This window comes from Aythya marila, assembly GCF_965140915.1.
Source record: "Aythya marila genome assembly, chromosome: 8".
NCBI lineage: Eukaryota > Metazoa > Chordata > Aves > Anseriformes > Anatidae > Aythya > Aythya marila.
In genome coordinates, this window is record NC_139049.1 from 21,845,257 (window position 1) to 21,863,255 (window position 17,999).

A 17,999-nucleotide genomic window follows, 5' to 3' on the forward strand; every position below is an offset into this window, starting at 1 on the left:
TGCTGCCAGTTCCCGGCAGAATTGCAGAGCCAATTGGGATAATGAACTTTCTTGTTGCTTTCAGGAAAGTATCAGCTTCCCACCCTGAAAAGCTTTAGAAATCCATTCCTTTGTTGGGCCTCGTGATCCAAACTCTGACTTGTGCATTCGCATCCCAGCCACAGCCCCCTGCCTTGGCTCAGGGAGCCAAAACCCAGCAATACACAAAAGCAGCACCTCCCGTAAGCCCAAGCTCATCCTTCCTGCAACAAGCTGCTGTGGGTAGAGCACTGCTGCTGCTGCAGAAGACGAGGGTAAAAGCCAAACTCAATCAGCATGGGAATTTCTGTCTGCAGAGCTGGAGCCATCCGACACTCCGGCCTGGCAGACACGTCTCTGATACGGCCTCGCTCTTTGCTGTTTCAACCTGGCTCTCAAAAGGGAGGCCTGGTTTTGCCTTCTGGGCTTGGCTGTCCTCTGCTGGCATTTCGGCTGTGACTTTGCGTTGTCTTGCATGTAGGTCGGTGTGTTGGAGTTACAGGACAAGCAGCCAGGGTTCATGGGGACAGGGTGATGTGTGGTGTTCTGTGAGGAGGCATGGGGGCAGCACCAGCCTTAAAGCCCCCCATGCTTGTGGGGGGACAGGTGTCACTCGCTGTCATTGCTCAGGGTCCTTTTTTATGAAAAAAAAATAATGGTAAAGCGTGCCTCTCAGCCTAGGAGTGACATGGATAGAGAACTGGAGATAAGGGGGAATGTGAATGGGATCTGTAAGGAGATGAAACTTTCAATTTACCATTTATCAGGTTTATCTGAGATAAAGCAGCAGCTGTTTAAGCATTAAGTCAAGGGAAAAGACCGAGAACTTTCTGCCCAGGTGTTCCCTCTCTCGTTAAAGCTGTTCCAAAATGCCCTGCTGCTGGCTTTTATTCCCCATAAACTGCTAATATAATTAAAGATTAAGAGATAATCCAGCAATTAGTGACGAATAGTAGGCCCCAAACTTGTTCCTGTTTGACAGACCAGAACGTAATCTGTTTGAATTAGCCTGTTTCACATGTGCCTCCTCACCTTCCCAGCTCTAATCTGAAGTGTCAACACGCCGGGACAGCCACCGCCGCCTCCTGGCGCAGGGCAGTCCCCAGCAGGCTCCCAGCAGTGCCACCGCCCGTCCCACAGCAGCACCCCGGGCATGCCTGGGGGACACCGACCCTTCTTGGCTTCTGCAGCAGGGCCGGGTGCTCCCATAGCTGTTGGGGCATCGTTCCTTGGGCTCACGCCCTTGGCCGGGCTCTTGCCCTTCAGTCGTGCAGCCCCGGTTTGCAGGAGCTGGGGTCTGTGTTCAAATGCTCCCCAGAAATGCAGCCGCTTGGGGTTGCTTCTGCTTGCCAGGAGCATGGCTCTTCCTGAGCAGGGGCACGGAGCAAATCCTCCCTGCTGGGAAGGGCTGAGCAGCAGTCCAAAGCCCCTTGCTGTCTGCTGAGGCCGTGCAGATGCGATATGCTCCAGGAGCTTAAGGGATACGGGGGTGCCTTGGGAGCAGCAATGCAGAGGTTCCCTCCCTCCACAGGGTCACAGGATGAAAAGTTGCCTTACGTTGATCTTTTGTGGACCAGAAGGTGATTCCTCTATCCCAGAGGAAACCCAGGCCCTACTCTAGGACTGTGTGTTGATCCATGGCTGTGTGTTTCAAGGACACCCAAGTGGGGACCTCAGTGGCGTTGGCCCTCGCTCACACACCAGTTAAGCTCCAAGTTGGCTGGTGCTGGTCCCCTGGCGCCAGGTGAAGAAATGAAAACAACTGTTTTGCTGTTCTCTTCCAAGCTCCGTTACACTTCACGGGCCATAGTTGTAGCTGTTATTGGCAGTTTGCTGCCGGCTCTGTACAATGTCAGTGTTGGTTAAAATCCTGTCCTCTAATCACTGGCAATGGCTGACTGTACGCCGCACTGTGCAATGCCACACGCTGTTCTCTAATTCGCAGTGTTTCTGATGGAAAGCAAATTCCTCCCCCCACCTTCTCCCTCTCCCCTCAGAAATGTGACTCATAAGCAGCCTTTGACTATCAGATCCACTTCGGTATTCTCTCGGCGAGGCTTCGATTACAGCTGATCCGCCACAGATCTGTAGCTGGAGTGAGGTCACTCCCGCCAGAGAAATAAGATCTCCTTTGTCTGTAAGGAAAATGCAACTAACCTTCTACTGTCTCTCCCGCAGGAACAAAAACGGGGACCTGCTCAATTCCCTCTGGGTGTTTTTGTCCTGATTTCTTGTCCACCTCTCACTCGCAGCACAGGGTACCAATAAGGCTCTCCCGAAACTGAGCCCAGCTGAGACCGCGCATGTCTGTCACTTGCCTAATGCCTCTCTGCCACCTTTAGCTCTTTCTTTGGAGAGGGGGAGCCGCTCTTCATGCTCGAAGACTTTCCATCCGCCACTTGGAGCATTTCTTTCATACTCGCTAAAATTCGGACCTACATGCATATGCTTCCCAGTGTGTGGCCAATGGGTTTCAAGTGCCTTTGCCATCACCTTTATAGCTGGAGTGGGTGCGTGGGAGCGTGTCCGTCCGTGTGCTGGCTGCAGTGCCTTGCTGTGTGTGTTGTGCAGGTGTCTGTGCTCCCAGCACCTGGCCCGGCGCGGGGCCGCCCCGAAGCTCCCTCATGTGAGTACGCCCGGGTCCCCTGGGGCCGGCCCTGCCCCGGGCCAGAGCGGTGCGAGAGTGGCGTGCTCCCGGCCCCGGCACGGAGCGCTGCGTGTGCACGGTGGGGAGTCCTGGCTGACCTCTGTAGTCTTGTCTTGTCGTTTCAGTGGTGTGCGGACAGATGAAGCTTGGCCTGTTTTTACTCTCTGTGTTTTTCCTTGTCTTTTTTTATTCCCTCCTCATCTTCATCGCACTCTGCCATCAAACAAAACAAACTTTCATCTCTCAGATCAGCGAGAAGGTTGGTCCTTTTCACTTCTTATCCATCTACAGTACGCCACGTCAGATGGGACTTTTCCAGTAGGGAGAGGAGAGCCATCCCCCAAAGGGGAGGGGGCCCTGCAGACTCTGGCTCCCTTCCAGGCACGGCCAAAGTGTGCCTGATGAAATCTGCTTACTGTTTGCTGTGACTCTGCTGATGGCTTTGATACTTTGCTTGCATGTCTGTGTCGCTTGAGGTATGAAATGTACAGAATGCATTTTGCATGCAAATACCAGCCAAGATGGTTTTATCCAGCGGTGGGGTGGGAAGGAGTGCATGCTGCTCTACGTGGGGTCCTCCTCCAGCCTGTGCTAGGTGCCAGTCCAATACCTCTGAACTGCTGCTGCTGCTTGCTGGCCAGAGCTCAGGAGTGGTCTTGGGAAGCAGGGATCAGAGATCTCCAGCCCCCTGGTGAGCTGATAGGGACAGCAGGTACCTCCTGTAGTTTTAATACTTTCTCTACAGTGACCAAGGCTTGGGGCAGCTGGCCATGCTGATGGCACCTTTCCTGTTCCTCAGCTGGCCCCATGCTGGTGGCAGCCACTTCTGTGTGCTGGACAAGGGCCCTTTGCATGAGAAGGGCACAGGCAGGGTTGCCTCCCCTCTCTTCCTTGGGGTTGGGCCTTGATTTCTCTGGCAGGAGAGCAGGGAGCACTGGTGGAGGCCTCAGGTTTTCCTCGGATGGCGCAGGGATGCCCATGGTGGCATGCGCAGGAGCTCCACAAACCCCAGGTCACCCTTTGCCCTGCTCAGAGAGAGCAAACCAGAGGTGACTAAAGGACAGTAGCGAAAGGCAAGTGGCACTTTCAAATTAAATCTAGCTCCAGAGCTCGCTGGAGGCTGCTGTTTTTGGCAGAAGGCCTGAGCTGGTTTCCAGAGCTGACTCCCCCACCAAGCAGCACTGCGCGGGGCAGAGGGATGCTCGCAGTGCCCCTGGGGCCCGGGGCTGCTCCCGGGTGGCACAGGGAAGAGACCCTGGCTCCTCTGCACGTGCCATCAGGCAGCTGCGTGAGTTGATCTTACAATCATCGCTGGAACAAGTTTTAACAAGTTGTCATAGCAGTTGTTCCAGTACAGTGACTTCGCTCCCGTTTCTCTCCCCGGAACGTGCTCTCATTTAGATTGTACTGAGACACGGGGCCCTGGTTGTTTACCCTCTAAAAATAGATTTCATAGAGGATAAAATTACCTGAGCCCAAGACAATGATGGAAAATGAGAACAGGGAAGAAAAGAGACGAAATTAAAGCCGAGGCCCAAAGCTTCCCAGATTTCAGTGAATTTGGAGCACCGCTGTGATGGCTCGGGCACCTCTGGAGAGCAAACCTTTGACAGGGCACTTAAACGTTTTAGCCGCATGGCTTAGCTGAGGGGAGGCAGCCGAGAATGGATATAAGCCAGCGGGAGCGGATAATTTCTCATTCTTTCTGCCGACCCCTCCTCCCCACCCCACCAAAAATACCCACGTATACAAATATTTAATGTGAAGCCAGAAATTAGTTTCTAAATATTCCAATGGGATTTGCCGTGCTTATAATTTGTTTGGCACTGATAATTACATCTTACGTTTTTCCAGCTTTACTTAAAACTGTGTACTGCTCACCCATGCATTTAATTATTGCTCTGTGACTGCTACAAGGTTATTTATTAACGAGTTATTTTATCTTGATACAGTGGATCTTTTCTCTTATTCTCCTCCTTAATGTTGTGTTATTTTCATCAGAGAAATTTCAGAGAGTGAATGCAAATTGCAGAGCTCCACAATCTCGCTCTCCCTTACTTTGCTATTAGTATGTCAGTATGCTGAATGCTGATGTGTCTCCAGTGCTGCACCACTGTAATGATATATCCTCTTTTATATGTGGTTGTCAGCGCAAATAATTAGACCTAAAAGTTATAGCTGAAATATAATCCAAAAATGGCAAGGCCCTGTTTTGGAAATTGTCTATAAAATGTCAGCACTCAAGGATGCATTGGAAGCATAAATAGTACAGCATTGTTTGAGCACAAGATTAGACTGTAAATGCATTTTTTCTGGTTCCAATTTTTCCTCTCCTGCTGTTGATTCTGTCAATAGATTGTGAGACACCAGCAACTGACTTTCCATTTGAAGTCCTCCCTTGAAATGATAGCGCTAGGGAGAGATGAAAGGTGTCTACAGATGAGTAAACCGTGCAGACTGATGAGCGTGTTCGAGGAGAGCTCCTGAACGAGCCCCTTCCAGCTCGGAGGCGGCGGTGCTGAGGAGGGCAGCGGGTTTGGGGCAAGGCAGAAGTGTGCCTAGGGTGAGGAAAGAAGAGGTCCCGCATCGCTGCCGGCTGGAGGGAGGGGTGGTAGCACTGCTGTTTGCCCAGCTGTGCTGCAGCTGAGAGCCAGCAGGGAGAAGCAGCCGGGTTTCCCCTGCCCCAGCAGCACCGCAGCGTCTCGGGAACACGGGCACGTCCCACTGGTGCCGTCATGTCGCCAGCAGGGCCTCAGCATGCAAAAGAGGGACTGACAGCACGGGCCTGTGAGCCTTGAACGCTTTTATGCCCAGAGCTCAGAGCCGCCACCCCTTGCAGAGAGCAGCAGGGAGGGGGTTCCCGGTTCTCCAGGGGGTAACGTCACCCTCAGAGGGAACCTGAGACCTGAGGACGCAGCCGCTCCTGGTGGAAGGAGCCGGGCAATCGATTCTCGCTCTTTGCTCTCCAGGCAAGGAATGTGCATGTTAATGCATGCTGAATTATTAACGTGATTCAATCTCAACCTGCGGGGCTGTCCTGTTGCCTGCTCCCCTCCTTCCCCCTGGTGGTGCCCCCATCTCCCCACCACCCTTCCTCCCTGTCCTGTGGGATCGGGGCACAGGCTCGGGCTGCGCGGTGCTGCTCACGCCCCAGGGTTGCACTTCGCTTCCCAGGGCCCAGTCTCTGAGCAGTGCACAGCACAGAGCCCTTAACGCTGCCTGGTCTTGGGGTGGACGGCGATGAATCTCATTTTTGACACTCTGCTGGTTTAACTAAACCTCTGAATTCTGCTATTGTCCATCAGAATGATTTTAATATTCACAGTAATTTTCCCTGTGCTGTTCTTGCAAAACCTCCCAACCACCTCCTCAGATCTTTATCCAAAAAGAAGATTGAAAAAAACAAAATTGTGAATTCTTGTCAAGAAAATTATAATAAAAAGGGAAATTTCATTGCTGCAATAAATGAAGAACAACAAAATTTTCTGAAGCAGTTAATGTAGCATCGTGGGCTGTGCTAGCCCATAGATTTGACTTGTAAATTGGGCAGATCTTCTGAAGAGCACTGCTGTTTGAGGGGTTACATTGATTTAAATTATTACCAGGCTCCTATGCTAGAAAAGCAAGAGACTTAAAGCGCTGGCTTGAGCCCGAGGAATGTGTTGATGGTGCTCTGCAAGCTGCTGTGAGATCTCTGCCAGCTCTCGCTAATGCTAACTGACAGCAGCTCCCCTTCTCCCTCCGTGCTGGCTGGGACGAGAAGCTGCCACTCATCCCCCCGTGAGGACAGGAGGCTGGTGGAGCCCGTCCTTTCCTCTGCACGTGCTCCTGCCAGGGCTCGTCCAGGCCAGATTGCTCAACAAAAGCCTTGCCCTGACCCTCTCCCACCTCCCAAGGTGAGAGCTGGCCCTTGCTCAGTGCCAGCTCCCTGGGCAGGCGCCGCTTCTGCAGGACACATCGAGGGGGACAGGGCACCGACGGGGCTTGGCGTGTCCCCAGGAGGGTCCTGAGAGCCAGTGTGGGGTGTGCTGCCTCTGGTCTCACAGGTTTGGGTGCATGCTGGGCTCCGACCCTCCTGCATGGCCTCCGTCCTCCGACCTCAGCTCGCACCGAGTCACTGTGTGCCGTCCCGCTTGCTGCTCGGCCCCAGCACCGCTTGCTCCCTGACTCCTGTGGCCTCCAGTGCCTGCCGGCCTGTTTGCCTGGTGCATGTGCATGAGCACTCCCTGCACACCTATGGCTTTGTCCTCCAGGTTTTGCTCTTTTTTTTTTTTATTTATTTATTTTAATGCAATGTGGGTGGGTGGTTTTGGTCCTTGGATGGGGACGGAAGTTGAACAGCTGAAATAATTCGACGCCATATGCATCGGAAAACGAAAGCTGACGTTTAATGAACGGTGCTGGGTTGCTTTGGTTGGAAGTACACCATCATGTTAAACCATTGCCATGTCCATCAGGTTAACTCCGTATTCTCATGACCGCGTAGCGCTTGAGTACACTTTGAGTTCTGTCTCGGTTGGGGAGCGCTGCCCCGTCAGTCAGGTAACGCCTCACTGGCGATCGCTCATGTAGCTATTGATTTCAGATTTAATAATTGATTAAAAGAAACAACCAGCAAGACTTTGGATATAGACATTAAAAAAAGAAAAGAAAAGCCAGTATCCTTCCCCTGCCTGGTAAGGAGCTAATGAGCCCTGTTTTGTCACCGAGACGACGTGTAGTACACACGCGATGTTGACAGCATTGTCTCATTTATCACGAAGCCTCAGCGCTGTTGTACATGCTGGCGCGGGGGCTTCCGTCTTCAATCTATTTCTGCAAGCCTGTTGGTTGGGGGATGATTCATCAAAGGGAGCGCTAGGTTTGGTTTGGGGACAGCCAGCTGGGCGAGCAGCACCGCCACCTCCGCGGCTCGCCGGGGGGCAGCGTCCGCACCGGCCATGGGGAAGCGGCGGGGCCGGCGCAGACCCCAGGCTGGTGATGCCCACGGTGTCTTGTGAGCAGGCCCCGCTCAGGCTCCTGCCCCATATCCGCCTTCCCCAGAGCTCCACCAGCCCCGTTGGAGGGGTGTCAGGGCAGGGAAGGGCTCCTCGGGTGCCAGCCGGGTGAGAGCCACCGATGCTCTGGGCTGCCCTTCCAGTGGAGGAGGCTAGAGCAGGGCAGGGCTGCTGGGCAGGACACGTTTGGGCAGTTTCCCTTTTTAACTACAGACTAAAATGAGCTTGCCCAGAGGAGACAAAGATTTACCGAGCACAGTTGTTTCTCTACCCTTGCTTAAATAGGCCCATAACACTAACCCTGAAGAAGGGGCCTCATTTCTCAGTGTCGTTTTCCTGACGGGAATGCATATGGCAGGCAGCTTTAGAGCTTTATTGTAGCTGAGAGTTGCTTACAAATAAGTCTTGAATGAAATACCTAGCGAGGGATTGATATGAAGAGAAGCTGTGCAATGAAATAAGGAGGAATACATCTCCCAAAGTGCTGCCACGAAGGTGGGGAGGGTTCTGCCAGCCCCGCACTCTCCTGTCAAGATGGATATGATCTCACATCTGTCAGGATTAGTTCTCTCCTGCCCAGCAAGGTGATCTGTTCAGGCCCTGACAATGTCATGCAGCTCTGGTGACTATTTTTTTCTGAGCCAATGTAGAACCTGAGTTACATTTTGAAAGGAATTATATTTTATTTAGCAGCACACGTGTGCTAATTCAGAAGGAAAGCCTTCTGCTGCCCCTGCCCAAACCCTGCGAGGTTTAGGGGACAGGTTGCTTTACTCTAGAGCTAATAAATTGAGCAGGTAATTCTGTTTTGCAGAGCTTCAGTAGGCCCTGCACAGAGAGATTGTGTGACTGGCATTTGTGCATGCTGTCTAATTAGAGGGATGTAATTTAAATGGAGAAACGTTTCATGTTAGTAATATGATTTTAAAAGACTATGTTTGGAGGGAATGGACTGAGCCATTCCTTAATGAGTTCTTCTAATAAGACGCCAGTGGCTAAGGAAGGAGAGAAAAGCGTGCACAATTTGGCAAAGCAGCGAACAGCTTCTGCGCTTCGTTTTATCCGTCCCGAGGGATAGAAAGGCAAAGCTGTCGAAGCCCCCTCGCGTCCCCCTGCAGTGCAACTGAGTGCTCGCTGCTGCTTCTGTCCCCCTACTAGCTGTCTCCTCCTTGTTTCAGTGCGCCGTGTTGCTCCTCGATTCTCAATCCCTCCGAGCAACCACGAGGTGATGCCAGGGGGGAGCGTGAACCTGACGTGCGTGGCAGTAGGTGCTCCAATGCCCTACGTGAAGTGGATGGCTGGCGTGGAGGAGCTGACCAAAGAAGACGAGATGCCCGTCGGCAGGAACGTCCTGGAGCTCAACAACATCATGCAGTCCGCCAACTACACCTGCGTGGCCATCTCCTCCCTTGGCATGATTGAAGCCACGGCCCAGATCACTGTCAAAGGTAAGGAGTTATTCTTTGTAGTCCTCTTGCGTGGGTTTCAAAGGTGTAGACCTACCCCAGAGTGTTTTGGGTGCAGCCAACTGACTGCATTCTCCTGTGACTTTTCCACCTTGCAAGGGAAGTTCCCAAACCCACAACCTTTTCTTCTTTTCTTTCCTTCCTGCTCTGCCTCTTTCCCTCTCTTCCTGTTCTGTTGCTGTCCTTAAGACGTGCTCCCTGCCGCTGTCTCACAGGTAGCCTTGCCCAAAAGGGAGCGTTACTGCTGATTGCTGACCGCTGGGGATGGGGCAGGTCGCCCAGACAGCTGCCTGCTGGGAGGCTGAAGTACGTGCCCTGCCTTTCCCATCGAGGGCCAAGCAGGCTCACACTGTCCCTCTCCTCTTCTCCTTGCAGCTGATTTGTAGCTCGGATTTTCACAGATATGTCATCCTTGGAGTCTGCCTGGTCTCGCAGGCCGCCTCGTGCACTGTGGCCACCTTTAGCACCGAGCCCCTGCTTGAACAAATCACAGATCTGAGACTTAGCCCCCTCTGACCTGGTGATTAACAGCAAATTCTCCTTTCCCTGGTGCTAGGCAGAGGCTGCTTTTAACCTCAGCCACACACTGCTCCCTTCGCTCACAGTGCCTGCTGCGTGGTGCCTGTTTTCTTACAGAGGAAAGGGGTTGCCTCGGTTGTAGTACCTACCCGAGGGTGTGCAGGAGAAAGGGGCAGGATGGGGAGGTGGTTTGGGTGTGGAGAGGAAGCGGGGGCTGCTCCACTGCACTGATGGGTCCTGGTATTTACCCCCTTGGTCCTGGGAAGGCTCTGCCTCGCTCCCCCTCCTGCTGGTGTGGTGTCCGCTGCCACCCCAGGACTTCAGCCCCTTGTCTTCCTCCTGGTTTCTCTGTCGTGTCTGCACCTTCGCTCTGGATAGCTCAGAAGAACGAAGTACTTGGGAACCTTGATTTTGGGCTGAGCATTTTTCCTATTCCCACCTCATGCACAGCTGCATTACAAGGCACTAATGACTTTAACTAGAGCGGTTCGTAGGAGGTTTAAACTTACTTTAGACTTAAATTCACTCATTGTCTTAACGTATTTGTGTACTCTGCAGATCTCTCTCATGCATACTCTCTTTCTTTGTTCTTTTGGTAAAATGGCAAATCTGGAAATGTTTGCTTGCAGTAGCTACGTTCTCATTAACACTTCAGAGATGTCAGTGTCACAGAGTTCTTGTGTAACAGTTTGTCGTCTGGTTGCAGTTTGACACACCACCCAGTGAAATAGTCGATGTGAAAGTTGGTAATTTCTCTGGCTGTATCCCTCCTGCATGCACTGTAATACTCGCAAGGCATTCCCCCATCAACCCATCTAACAGCACTGTCCATGAACTCCCCGGGGCCGAGGGTGCTGCCTCTGGAAGCAGGGGCGTAGCTCCAGATGACTTGCAGTGCTCCGATTGCTTTACTGTATCCCTTTGTAAATCAGCTGTAAACCTGGCTGCTGGGGCCGGGCCAGCCCAGCCCAGCAAGCACCTTCCCACTGCCAGCTGAACCCCCATGACAGAAACATTCCTGCATCCCCGTTGAATTACCTTTATTTAGCCTGCTGCTGGTAAGTGCGTCAAGCACGTCTAATAACATGATTGCTCTGTTTATCCTTCCATTAAGAACCACTTCAAGCAATATATGGTAATATAAAAATGCATGTTCTAGAGTATGAAATGATTTCTGCCTTTTAAAGAAGAATGTTAATGGGAGGTGGCAGCTCCATTTTTATCCCCGTGCACATTGCAGGGTTTGAGCTGACTGAATTATTTAAATCGCACCTCTCTGCCTTCCAATTGCAGCGCTGCCAAAACCTCCAACGGAGCCATTAGTGACTGAAACGACAGCTACCAGCGTGACCCTCACCTGGGATTCGGGCAACTCCGACCCCATTTCGTATTACGTCATCCAGTACAAGTCCAAGTCCTTGGAGGGTCAGTTCCAGGAGGTGGACGGTGTGGCAACGACCCGCTATAGCATAGGTGGGCTCAGCCCCTTCTCGGAGTACGAGTTCCGGGTGATTGCAGTCAATAACATTGGCAGGGGTCCCCCCAGCGAGCTGGTGGAGGCCCGGACAGGAGAGCAGGCTCCTTCAAGCCCCCCCCTCAAAGTCCAGGCGCGAATGCTGAGCGCCAGCACCATGCTGGTCCAGTGGGAGCAGCCGGAGGAGCCGAACGGACAGATCCGAGGGTACCGCGTTTACTACACCACCGACCCGCATCTGCCTTTGAGCATGTGGCAGAAGCACAACACCGATGACAGCCATCTCACCACCGTGGGGAGCCTCATCACAGGGACCACATACAGCATCCGTGTCCTGGCCTTCACTTCGGTGGGCGACGGGCCCCCCTCGGACATCATCCAGGTCAAAACGCAGCAAGGGGGTACGTATGGAGTGAGGTGCCGTGCCCCCGTGCCCTGCCCCAGTGGTGTGCAGCTCAGCTGTGTGTCTGCTCTGCACCAGGTGTCACAGCTGCACTTGGTGCTCAAATGATGGCGTGTCCAAGTGGCATCCCCGCCCCGCAGCCGGCAGATTTAAGCTGTCAGCTTGCACCAGGGAACTAGGATCGATCTCTGTGCAAGTAACGCAGCCCGCTGTTTTGTCTGGGCTGTGATGGCTAAAAATGTGACACAAGGCCCTGGATTTGTATGTTGGCACCTATGCAGCCTTGCCAGGGTTTGAGTACACGCGTGGAAGTAAGGAGCTGTGATGTAGTCGGGGTCTGGAAGTAAGCATGAGTCCCATAATCACCTGCTGGGTCCCAGCTGTGCTTGCTTGCTGGCCAGGATATTCCAAGAGCCCTGTACTAGTGAGAGGGAAGAAGGGAGGGTCCAGAAGGAGGGCGTGAGGATCCTCCCATGGTGAAGCATGGACTCTGCTAAGCCATGAGACTCTTCTCCCTGCATCTGCCTCCTGGCACTAACCATGTGTTTGGTCCTCAGTTCCTGCCCAGCCAGCTGACTTCCAGGCAGAGGCAGAGTCTGACACCCGCATCCTGCTGACCTGGCTGCCCGCCTCTCAGGAACGCATTACCAAATACGAGCTGCTCTACTGGGAAGGAGAGGATGGCGTTCAGGTGAGTATCTCTGCTTCAGCAGCACTTAGAGCCAGACATTCAGCAGCTTGAGAAGGGGCTCTGCTTGAGCTGGGCTGACAACAGGACTCTTCCTTCACCATGTTCCTTCTGTCCCACGGGTGTGTGATGGGGTCCAGCAGTCTCGGTCTGGCTCCTGTGTAAGTGACCTCGGCAGTGAGTGCTGATTCCCAGCAAGGTAATAGCTTGGGACTGGAAGGGCTCCAGAATGCAATGGCACCATCCCTGATGCATCTGTACTGCTGGTGTCTTTAAATGCTTCCACATGGGTCTGAAATGGCCTTCAAAATCTGTCTGTAGCTCCTAGACTCTGCAGAGCACTTCAGGAGCAGATTGAGGCTGGCCTAGAGAGAGCTCTTCCACATTTACTGACACATCACTAGAAGTTCAGTTCTGTGCATATCAAAATTAGCACTGACATCAGGGCACCACAGTGAGCATTGTGCTGTGGCAGCATCACAGTGTCCCATAGTCCTCTCCTCCCCCTGGGTTTTATAATGGCATGAAAGCTACCAAAAATAAGTGTCTGCCAAGTGAAGTGTCAGCAAAACCAGCCTTCAGTCAGTGCTGTTCAGGTGCATTGGAGGTCTTGACTGCTTGGGGACGAGGGCTTCACTATTTCACAGGCAAACACCATGTGTCGAGAGGAATGTTGGAGCTGAGCACCAGCTTTTCTCTCTTCTCCAACTACACCAAATAACTTGTGTTTCCCTTCATTTGCCAGCAAAAGGTGGAGTTTGACCCAACCTCGTCGTACGCTGTGGAAGGTCTCAAACCAGACACGCTGTATAAGTTCCGGCTGGGTGCCCGCTCTGAGCTGGGGGTAGGAGTCTATACCCCCACCATCGAAGCCAGAACTGCCCAATCCAGTAAGTGTTTGACACTGCCCTACTGAAGGCAAAGCAAAAGCAGTCCAGTTCCCATCACCTGGGCACGGAGCAGCTCGGTGCCTCTGCCCTTGGGTGACCGCTGGCGTGTAGTTTGCTAACGGGCGTAATGGGGAAAGTCAGCTGAGATTTTGGATCAGGGCTCTTTGGCAGAGGGGGTGCACCCAAGTGGTAAGTTCTTTCGTTATGTCCCTTTGATCATGCTGTCTTTCCCTAAGGGTAGGTTCATAAAAACTGATGGAGGAGTGAAACAGACTGGGAAATTGCTTTGGAGAGATTGATTTGAGTGGGTTTGTGCATCTCTATGAATTTACTCCCATGCAGACAAGCTGTCTGGATGGGCAGCGTATGGGTGTTCGCCTGACTCTAAATGTGACTGTCTCCAAGCCATTGGATTTTCACCCCTTCACTCCCCATTCCAGCAGCCTTGCATCTCCAGGAGCCCTTCCCTGGTCCATACACTTGGTTGCAAGGTGAGGCATCTTTTGAGGCCAGATGTGCCCATGGCTGTCGGGTAGCTGGAGGAGTGAGCTTGGGAGAATGGCTGTTTGTCTGGGTTGTGTGAGCAAGCCAGGCTGCTGCTTCTGAGGCTGCAGCGCTGGGGGAAACCAGAACAAGCTGCAGCAGAGTTAATAGGGAGGCTAGATAACGAAGTGACCCAGGCAATATCACTTTCATCCTCACTCTGCCCCATGTGATCACAGAGCTGGAGTTCGCATTGCCCTGGTTGGCAGCTCAAAGAGCTGCGCATAAGCAGATTAGGGCTATCAAAGGGCCTGCGATAAGCTCGTTTTCACTAACGATTTTTGGGCTTGCTATTATGCAAAGAGCATTAAAAAGGGGAAAAAAGACATTTCCGTTTTCACCGTCTGTCTGGGATTTACTAGCCATGTGGGGTGAGCAGTTGGCAAAGGCAGCCAGCCTTCCCTGCAGGGAGGGCGCTGGCATGCACAGCAGCAGCGAGCCTGAGACGGCCATTAGAAAGGGAGCTCGGGCAGGGAAGAGCAGCTCTGCTCAGTACTGGAACGACCTTCTCTTTGAGGGAAACTCAGCTTCATTACCATATCAGTCGCAAGGATTCCTGCACCCTGTTAAGTGAGCTAATGGTGCCTCGGTGCTGCGAGATAGACAGGTATGAAAAAGGAGAGTGGTTCGGATCAAGCAGTTATAAATGCTTGAACATTGAGAACAAGTTCAGAGCAGGGGGATTTGTATGCCTGTTTCAGAAGTTTTGTATTGATAGGCAAAGGCTGAAGCAACTCCTCTGCCTCTCAATTTCATCAGTGGATGCTCATATCCTTGAACACAGTTAATCAAAGACAGCCTTGTGTGTAAATGAGTCCTCCAGGCTCACAACAGTCCAACTAAGAGCAGCCTTTGCTTTGTGGACATCTTTCCACGTCCTGCTCCATGTGCTGGCTGCTCACAGGAGATCTCAGACTGGTCTGTTTCTAAGGTTGTCACTTCACTGGACAGTGGAGCAGTAGCTTCTGACATCTGTTCAGGAAGAGAGATGGGGACAGGCTGGAAAAGATTCAGCCCAAAGCCACAGGAATAACTTGGTTTGTCCAGTAAAACACTGATGTACCTCAGAGTTCTTCAGTTTATCCAAAAAGCAGCTGGGTCATGGCTTATAGGCCCCTACTTGACAAGCTTTCTAATGGCACTCTTTATTCTCCAAGAAAAGTGCTTGACAGTTACTCCTGGGCTATTCAGTGAGGCTGACACACCGCAGGTTGAGGAGTCCCAGGGCAGGGTGGATTCTTACATCCTGGGGGTCTCAAAGTCAAACAGGTCTTTCGAAAAGCTTTGCTCTAGCTCAGCAGAAGTTGTGTGCACAACAAATGACTTCCAGGTAGAAATTCTTTGGTCTGCACTTAACACCACCTTGTGTTAGATGGTTGGATTGGTCCCCTGTGACCTTAAAACTTATTAATCTGGGAAGACTGTTGCTCCCAGCTACAAATTGGCCTCCTTCCTGCGCTCTTCCATCTGGCTGTGCTGAGAAAGGCTGTTAGATCTCAGAGGATGACATGTTCAGGTGGGGCACGAACCGCAGGAGCAGACAGATTCCTGCTTTCCAAAGAGCCTGTCTTCAGGCTCTGTTCCTGGCCCTGACAAGCCAGACAGGGGTAAGGCAGGAGGCACATCATTGATAATGAGTCACTAATGGGCTGGAGGGAGGTGTCTGCATTGCTGCTGCTGGCTCTTCTCATGGCATCCCTGCTTAGGAGCAGTGGGGGTGTTTGTCCAGGAAGGCCAGAGGGGTGCAGAGCCCCTTCACACCCTCCCACCTGCCTCCTGGGCCATCTTTCCTGCTAAGCTGCTTGCTTAGCTGCTGGGCACCCTGCAAAAAGTACGGGCACGGCTGCTCCGAGGGGCTGAGGAGCACGGGGGAGTTCTCCAGGAGCCTGCAGCACCTCAGGCAGTCAGCGTGCTGCAGGAGGGGAGCGGCAGCAGCTCCGTGCCCACCAGGCCTCACCATTAACATGCTGTTCTCGCTTCAAGTCTGAAGGTGGATTTGAGGCTGCCTGTTCCCAACACGAGCAGTAGGTGGGCTGGAGGGGTGCACAGGGCTGGGGGGAGGCTGGATGGAGCAGCTCGGAGAGGGCAGTGCTTGCACCGTGTGCCTGTGGGTGCCACCCAGCCTGCTCTCTGCTGACCCCAGCAGGGCCACCTTCACTCCTTATACATTTTAAGTTGATCCTGCTTATGTTACCAAGTTTTATTTTGCTTTCTTTAAGTGTTTATCTGAGTTTGTGCCTTGTACATCATGTGTGTGACTCTTACCCAGTCAACAGCCAGCGTTTGACCTGCCCGTGCTGCCAGCCAAAATTTTGGAGAAGGAGCTCACTGCTGCATCCTGAAGGGTGCTGTGGAGGCCCAAAGCCAGAGCAAGTCTCTGCTGTGAGAGGCTTCTCTATAGACAATGGCAAAGGAAAGGCTTGCCAAGCTTCTTACATCTCACCTGTCCCCTCTGAGGGATGCCACCAGGCTCTGTCTTATTCTTTCCCTGAATTCACTCTTGCTGTTGCTTTGGTGCTGTATCTTCCTACTCTCTTCCCTGCCACTTCTCTATTTGATTAACCAGAAGTGTGTGAGGATTCGTTTTCTACCCCTACTCCCTTCCAGTACACCAGCTCGCAGGGCCGTTTCCGCTCTGCGTGCCTCAGGAAGACAACTGCCTGCTTCCACACATGGCTTTGGCTTCTCTTTCCTCCAGCACAGCCCACAGCCACAGCCCAGCTCTGCCCAGGCACCAGCTCTGCCCACTCTCCCTCCATCTTTCCTCTTCCCAGGCTCCGTGGATGGGTCCCAGTCCCTGAGCACAGAAGTGGGCACTGAGGGTTATGAGCAGCCTGCAGCTGCCTCTGCAAGCGGGCGGCTCTTGTTCCCAGCAAGCAGAGGTCACTGGTGGCATTGGAGGTCCGGTTGTCTCCAGCTTTTCCAGATCTTCTTCCACTGCCATCCCATGCCCAGCACACTGAGGCACAATTGTTGGGTGTTTTAATTAGCTAAGCTCCCTGCTGCTGTCCGGGGTGATGCAGGTTGTGTTCTCCTGTGAGCAGGCAGGCCAGACTGTCCCTGTGCCCCCGAAAGGCGAGCTCAGGTGCACTGATGGCTTCAAGGACTGCAGCATGGGGAGAAGCACCAGCTTCTCCTCCTGCATTTCTGGGTTTCTGGGTGCAGTGAAAAGGGGAAAGCAGCCCTTCACTCACCATGGCAAAGCAAGATGCCTAATGTACTCCCTTATTGCTTGGCCAGATGTCTTTGTAGCAACAGATGTCTTCGAAACAACTGTGTGTGCTTTTTTGATGCTGGTGCCCTGCCCTCTCTGCTTAGGGCTCTTGCTTTCCATGCAAGCACCCAGGGATGCACCCATCTCCCTTGTCCCTTCCACATCCACATGGGCTCCTTCCCTTCTTTTGGCTTCTGCCCTCATGATAGACACATGAGCACAGCTCCCCTCCTCTTGAGTGCCGCCTGCGGCAGCAAGGTGCAGCCTGGACAACACAAACCCCTCTGCAGGGGTCTCTGTTACTGGAGGCCCTGTGACATCTCCGTAGCATCCCAGGCCAAACGAGGGGGCTGCTGCTCCTGTGACAGGGCTCCCATGCTGCCAGGGCACTGGGTGGAACAGAGCATCCCTAGGGCACTTGCCCAGTTCGGTGCCTTTTCCAGCCTTACAGAGCTATTGTCCTGCTGCAAGATTGCCACAGCCCTCAGTCATCTCTCCTTTCCTGCTCCCTCTCGTTCCCCAGATTTGTTTCACTTCTTTTTCCCAGCAATGCTGTGTGGACAGGACCGGTCCTCATCCACTGCCCAAATGCTCTTCCTCCCCTGTGGTCAGTTAGCACTGCTGGGGCTTAGAAGCTGCCTCAAACTGCAGGTGGTTTATCACCTGGGAGGGATCAAGACCTGCCTACCTTCTCCAGCAAGCTGCCGAGGCAGGTAGCCAGTTTGGGAGGCACGAAGCAGCCAGTCGCAGGTACAAGGCACCCGTGCAGAGCAGCACACCCGTGCTACCTCCTGGTTGTGCCCGGCGCCTGGCTCCCTCCTGGGTGAGCTGCTGCTCGCTGCTGACAGTCGGGATTTCAAACTCTGCCTGGGCGCACCCCAGCCAGCCTCAGCCACCCGCCTTCCCTGCCCTCTGTTGTTTCCTTCACTTGTCTGGGAGCGGGCTTTTGTGCAGTCTGGTGTGTGAGCTTCTCCTTCTGCCATTCCTGCCTTCTGTAGCTTCCTGCCTCTTCTGGCTTCCATCTGCTTCAGATCCTCACTGAGAGCATCTCCCTTCTCCTTACCAGTCTCTCTCTCTCCCTTTACTCCTATTTGCTGCTTGTAAAGTCAGTGTCCAGAACTGCACTGGGAGAAGCTGTTC

General features: G+C 53.0%; 1 protein-coding gene across 10 annotated transcripts in view; it reads left to right on the forward strand.

Annotated features, from left to right (window-relative positions):
• Positions 1-17,999, forward strand: part of PTPRF (protein tyrosine phosphatase receptor type F) — a 364,428-nt gene that overhangs the window by 287,619 nt on the left and 58,810 nt on the right. For all 10 annotated transcript variants that reach the window (XM_082766651.1, XM_082766653.1, XM_082766649.1 and 7 more), the window contains 4 exons: positions 8,841-9,110; positions 10,941-11,522; positions 12,082-12,215; positions 12,958-13,102. In XM_082766651.1, the coding sequence (XP_082622777.1) occupies positions 8,841-9,110; positions 10,941-11,522; positions 12,082-12,215; positions 12,958-13,102 (1,131 nt within the window). The remainder of the gene's footprint in view (positions 1-8,840; positions 9,111-10,940; positions 11,523-12,081; positions 12,216-12,957; positions 13,103-17,999) is intronic.